Source organism: Sciurus vulgaris (genome assembly GCF_902686455.1).
Source record: "Sciurus vulgaris genome assembly, chromosome: 2".
Taxonomy (NCBI): domain Eukaryota; kingdom Metazoa; phylum Chordata; class Mammalia; order Rodentia; family Sciuridae; genus Sciurus; species Sciurus vulgaris.
Genome location: NC_136462.1, coordinates 33,706,845 through 33,712,844, shown reverse-complemented (window position 1 = coordinate 33,712,844; position 6,000 = coordinate 33,706,845). Strand labels below are relative to the sequence as shown.

General features: G+C 50.6%; 1 protein-coding gene across 3 annotated transcripts in view; it reads left to right on the top strand.

The window, feature by feature from the left end:
- The first annotated feature begins 1,798 nt into the window (after positions 1-1,798).
- Positions 1,799-6,000, top strand: part of SMOC1 (SPARC related modular calcium binding 1) — a 153,385-nt gene continuing 149,183 nt past the window's right edge. For 2 of the 3 annotated variants that reach the window (XM_079127111.1, XM_079127110.1), the window contains exon 1: positions 1,799-2,175. In XM_079127111.1, the coding sequence (XP_078983237.1) occupies positions 2,077-2,175 (99 nt within the window). In that variant the 5' untranslated portion in view covers positions 1,799-2,076. The remainder of the gene's footprint in view (positions 2,176-6,000) is intronic. The other variant, XM_079127112.1, reaches the window with a different exon arrangement.

The following is a 6,000-nucleotide window of genomic DNA, read 5'->3' as shown; positions in this document are numbered from 1 at the left end:
CAAAATCATTCTGGGGATAAATGAGATGAGGTATTTGTGCTGTTCTTTTCAACTACCAGAAGGTGATATTTCTAACTTAACCATGGAAGAGTTTTAGAGACTCCATCTTTAATCCTGGCAACAATTCCTGGATGTGGATACTATTTTTATTCCCATTTTACAGAGGGGAAAACTGGACCTCAGACAAGTAGAGTCTTCTTCAAGGTTATACCACTAGGTGGCAGACCTAGGATTTAACCCAGGCTGTCCTGTTCCCAAGAGCCTGTGGGACCACTGCACTAATTCCCAGTAGGAGAAGGTGACAGTTCTTTTAGAGGTGTTCTTCATTTGTTTGGAAACCACAAATACTTTGTTCTCGTTTCAACACCCAGTCTGGGCTTTTTTGTCTGAGGACAATGGGGAGAGGCAAAGGCTTCTAAGTGGTGGTCAGGTTTGCTGAGCAGGTCAGCATGCAGGGTGGACAAAGCAGGAGTTGATAGGAGGTTTGTTCATATAATCCAGGAGAGAAACCCTAAGGGAGCAGAGCTAATCTTTGTCAGGACAACTAGGCCAGCCAGCGATGGGAGGAGGAGGAGGAGGAGGAGGAGGAGGAGGAGGAGGAGGAGGAGGAGGAGGAGAGGAGGAGGAGGAGAAAAGGAGGAGAGAAGGAGGAGAGGAGGAGGAAGAGAGGGGGAGGAGGAGAAGGAGGTAAAGCACAGGGGTTTACAATCTGACTGGAGAAAATAATCCCTCCCCAGGCAGCCAGTGTCCCTTATGAGGGGAAGTAAAGCACTGAAGGTTATGTTCCACATACAATGATCACGGTTCTCCTGGGATGAATGCAGCTGACCACCTTGTGCTGTTGAGGAGTGGTGTGTTACAGTCCTATGGGACGTCTGCTCTGGGCAAAGCCCTCAAACATCTGGCAGGACCCTTTGCTGTCCAAGTGGTTGGGCACCCAGGAGAGATCTCTCCTTCCTCTGACCCATCTGTGGGATTTCTGCATCCACAGACCACCCTTTCTTCAGCAATGCCTTTTCCTCCCCTCCAAGCGGGCCCATGCCCCTTTGACCACTTCTCGGACTGTGAGGCCACAGTCCCATGTCCCATGGCCTTCCAGATCAAAGCATGTAGCTGGACTCCTAGGTTCCAATTCTGGGTCACTGGAACTACAGAATCCCCGGTGCTCATCACCATACCTACAGGGGTTCTCCCTAGCAGGTGCTACCTCACCTTGTTCCCTGGAGACTTCTCCCCAACAGTGGCTATGGAACTCAGGTGTTACCCCCAGAGGAGTCAGGAAGAAATGAATGCTCCCTGGTCTCACTCCAGTGCCGGTCACAACCCTCCCTGTGCGTATCACCTGGCGACTTCTTGGTGTCCCTGGTGTTGCTGTATCAGGGAAACAGATTTCTCAGCGCCTTTGTGCTATAGCATTGTCATCTGAAAAATGGGGCTAAGAATATTTTCCCTGTTTCCTTCTCCGGGCTGCACTTGAGCTAAAAACTATACGTGCCTAAGGCTTCATCATTAGCCAGGTGAGTATTCTTGGTGGGTTTCAGGCTGCCGGAGCGCTCTTAGGTTTCGGCGGGCGGAAGAGCCAAGAGAAAGTTACTTTTCATCCCAGTCTCTCCTGGAGTCCACTCCGGCGGAGCGTAGGAGTGTCGCTCCTGGGGGGGGGGTTGACCACGAGCCGCCCCTCTTGCCCCTCTCCTATTGGCTTTCACCTGCCAGAGGATCGGCCGCTACAGGCTTCTCGGCGCGTCAGTCAGGCCGCCGGGCCCCGCCCCGCTCCTCCGGGGGTTTATAACGGGAATTCCCATGGCCCGGGCTCCGGCATCCAACCTGCTGCAGCCGTGGCCGGGCCGAGCGCCGCGTGAGCCGCGCGTTGAGCACACGCTCGCGCTCCAGCTCCCCGCCTTCGCTGTTCATGACCGACAGTGTCCTCTGGCTGCAGCCTCCTCCAGCCCCCGCCTCAGGCCCGCTGCCTACTCCCCGCCGCCGCGAGGGCGCCGAGCGTAGGAAGGCAGGCGCGGTGTGTGCCCCGCCCAGCCCGCGACCCCTGCCCGCTACCGGCTGCCTGGCCCAGCTGGCACCATGCTGCCCGCGCGCTGCGTCCGCCTGCTCACGCCCCACTTGCTGCTCATGTTGGTGCAGCTGTCCCCGGCTCCCGGTCACCGCACCACCGGCCCCAGGGTAAGTGCGCCCGGAGCCGCGAGCCCACCTGCGGAGGGAGATGAGCTCGTTTTGCCGCTCATCCCTGGGGCGGGAGGAGGGGGAAGGGTGGTGTCGGACCTTGTCTCCCCCCGTCCCGTCCCTCCCCCCCCTCCGCACCTACTATCCAGTCCCGGGGCGGGCTTCTTGGCGAAGTTGCTGGAATAAAATTTTCTCCCATTTCTTCCCCCATTTCTGGCGACACCGATCCCCCTCCCCCTGTGAACTGTCACTGGTGGGTTTTCCTTCCTAGTCTCTCCTATGCATTTTGCGCCAGGACCCTTAGAGGCGCCTCCTGTGTCCGAGGGAAGCTCGCTCTCCACTAGAGTAGGGCTTCCCTGTGGTCTCACACTGCGCCAGTCCAGGCGCGCTGGCGTTCTTGGCAGGCGGCGGGGGGCAGCTCTGCCTGGAGAGTTTTAGGTTACCCGCTAGCCACACAAGGACCTTGTGTTGTTGTTGTTTTAAAAAGCGATCGCTGCTCGTAAAACCCACAGCAGATAATTTTAATGCTCTCTCCTGCCGGCACGGCCCTGGAGGAGGGGCAGAGGTGGGGGGCTGTGGAGAGGTTGCGAGGAGCTGCGCCGTGTTCAAGGGTCTCTTCCCTGGTTTCAGCGCCAAGAGGTTGAATTACTTGTTGAACCTTGGTCCGATTGGAGTTTCTGAACGACACGAAACGTGCCAATTCTGTGCACAGGACAGGCTGTCCAGGGCATTGTAAAATCTCCTGGAACCGACAGCATTGTGTTCATTTCTGGTCTAGATTATTGCTCTCCCCGCCCCCTCCAATTGGTCTAATAAAGAATTTCACTGCCGTAAAAAATGTACTATTAAACCACCTAGTGGTTCGTTTGGCCAAACAATCCAGGCAATCTCTGGCCAAGCATGGGTTTTGGTCAAGGCAGTCGCAGTCGCCTTTCGGGATAGCTGCTTACCTCCCACGTCCCAGTCGTGAAGGTAACTAGGTTCTTTGTGAAAACAAGGTTGGCTCCTTAACCAACTTGTACTTTATTTCCTGGAGAGTCTTCAGCCCTGTTTCCCGGATGACTAGTTCCATTACCACCTGTTCACATTGCAGCTTCTTTATTCATAGCTTTTTCTATATGAGAATCATCTTTATAGCTGTCGTGTGTGGAGGGAAAGCTTTGCAAAGACTGACAAGTCTTAATGACTGCCCAGATGCTGGCCGATTACATCTGAGCCCAGCTATCACTGTGAGATCAGATTTGCAGCCACTTAGGAAAGAAAAGTGTTTGTCCCCGTGTTGGGCTGGCCCTTGCTTTTATGACCAGATGTGCAACAGCAGCAGTTAAAGTGCGGCAGATTAGATCCAGGGCGTGTCATAAATCCTCGACAGCAGGCATTCCCAAAGCTGGGGCAAGTCAGGGCTCCGGGAGTGACTTTTATGGATGCAGATGAGGATGCCTTTTAAATGAAGCTGCTTGGTTTGATATTAGGACTTGAAGCTCTTTAAACTCTGAGGTCAGGCAATCCACAGTGTTCCCTCCAATAATTAGGAACAGTCAAGACAGAGATGCAGACCAGAGCACCCCGAGTGAGATCTGGATGCCCGCCCACAGGAGGGTCGAAAGGAGAGAGGCCCTCCGACAAATGGTGGGGGGCTCATTTGCTGCTGGGCATGTCTAACGTCTCAAGCCATATGGCTTTCCTGAAATCGAAGGAAGCAACTTTTAGGGGAAAGCTAGGGACTTTAGGGGAAAGCAGAGATTTTGGTTAAGGTTTCCCTGCAACTTCTTTAGCTTATTAATTTGATAGAAGCAATGGAACATAGCAGGAACAGCTCTTTTCCTCATTCTTTTTTCTCTTTCTGTCTCTTAGGTAGGCACGTGCACACACACTTGAACATGCAACATGCATGTTTATGGTTAGAAACTTCCAAGAGAAAACTGGTGTCTTTACCATATGGTCATCTTGTTGCACTATAGGCAACAATAAGTACTACCATCTATGAGTTTATGAACTTTTGGGCTGGGTACTTTACGTGATCTCTGATACTTAGAACAAGAAGAAGGTGGGTGTTTTTCATGCTATTTTGCAGAAGAGGAAGCTAGACTCTTGGAGGCTAATGATTTGCTTGAACTAGTCATGGTATATAGATGTGTCTCTGGGATCCAAATCCCAGTTCATATGGATATAAAGGTTATATGCTTTTCATACCACCCAGAAGCTGCAGGGAATTTTCCTTCAACAAGGGATGCCATTCCTGTTAAAGGGACAGAGGGCTCAGTGAGAAAATTCCGAACCCAAATGCGTCAGGCAATTCTGCAGAGAAAGTGTTAATGTTTTTAAGTGTCTATATTGATAAAGGCGTATGTTTGAACTTCAACCTATTCCAGAAGATTCCAGCTTCTTGGTGGCCCCAGAAGCGTGGCTCTGGTTGAGATCGGTGGTGTCATAGGAAGAGCAGAAACATCTGGCTTGTTGCAGAATTCCCTGTGGGCACCCCTAGGTCTCTTCTGTTAATCTTTTGAGTGACAGAGGCTTAAGGATTGGCATCTTTTCCAGCTGGCTTTCTAGGAAACTGAGAACATGCCCTTTCGGTTTAACTTTATCTGGCTCACTAATTGAGCTCCCCTGAGGCCTAGACCCCAATCCTTGCCCCCTTATTTGCTTCCTGCCTTCCTTCATAAAATTCTGACATTTGTTTGACTCTGGAAACCAGCAGCTATCAAGTATCAGATTGGAGGCTATTATGTAGGAAGCACCTGATTTTTGGGTCTCTCGGCTCTGAGCAACTGCCTGCCTACCTGGGATGCTGGTCAGGATTCTTTTAATTATGGTGCAGGCAGCCCTTTCTTTAATCCTGCACAATTTACTGAAAATGTTTTGGGGAGGGGAGGGGCTCCCCCAGGCTGATGGAGTCTGTTTGATGGGCAGACCAAGTCAACTGCTTTGTTTAATCCTCTTCTGCCCTTAAAGACAGGGAGTGGAGTAAGGGCAAGGACTGAGCCCATGTTGTCCATCCTTGTATCCCCAGAGTCCAGCACAGGTCCAGGCACATGGTAGAGACTTACTTTCTTGGTGTTTGTGGGTGGAATGAACAAATAAGTGTAGATAATGCATGTTTAACAGTGATCCACAGGTTCTCCATTTTTGGTGCTTTAACATGACCAGAGAGGCATGGAATTTGAGAAACAGGAGAAAACCAGAAAATCAAGAGGTCTGAGTCAGAAATTCATTTCTTAATTGTCTTAGGCATATTCTTTATTCTCTTTCCTCTTGATTACTTGATTCATCCTTCAAACCCAGCTCCAACATCACTACCTAGGAATTTTTCTGCAGTTCCTAACTTTTGGTCAGAATTAATCACTCTCAGCTTTGAATAGCTTCTGTATCTGGTCTACTATTAATCTTTCTGTGAGTGAGAATTTTCTTTTTCTTTTTTTTTTGCGGTGCTGGGGATTGAACCCAGGGCCTTTTGCTTGTGAGGCAAGCACTACCAACTGAGCTATATCCCCAGCCCTTGTAGTGAGATCTTAATATCAGGCCAGTATCACTGTAGAGTTCAATTCATTTCAATAAGTGCTGACAGACTTTGAGGAGCGTAGAAATGAATGTGATCTGTACTCTGCCCTCAAGGGGTTTGCAAGTTGGCTCATTTAACAAGACATGATCATGCATGGAGTACCAAAGGGGAAGACTCAGTGTGGTTACATGTATTTGCCAAAAGTGAAGCAGCTTCTAGACTTTCCCTTTCCATTGGACTAGTCTGGCCCAGTGTCTGGACCAGCATGGGTCTTTGTTCTGGTTAGATGCTCTTCCTATTATCTGTGTGCCCATCAAGAGCTC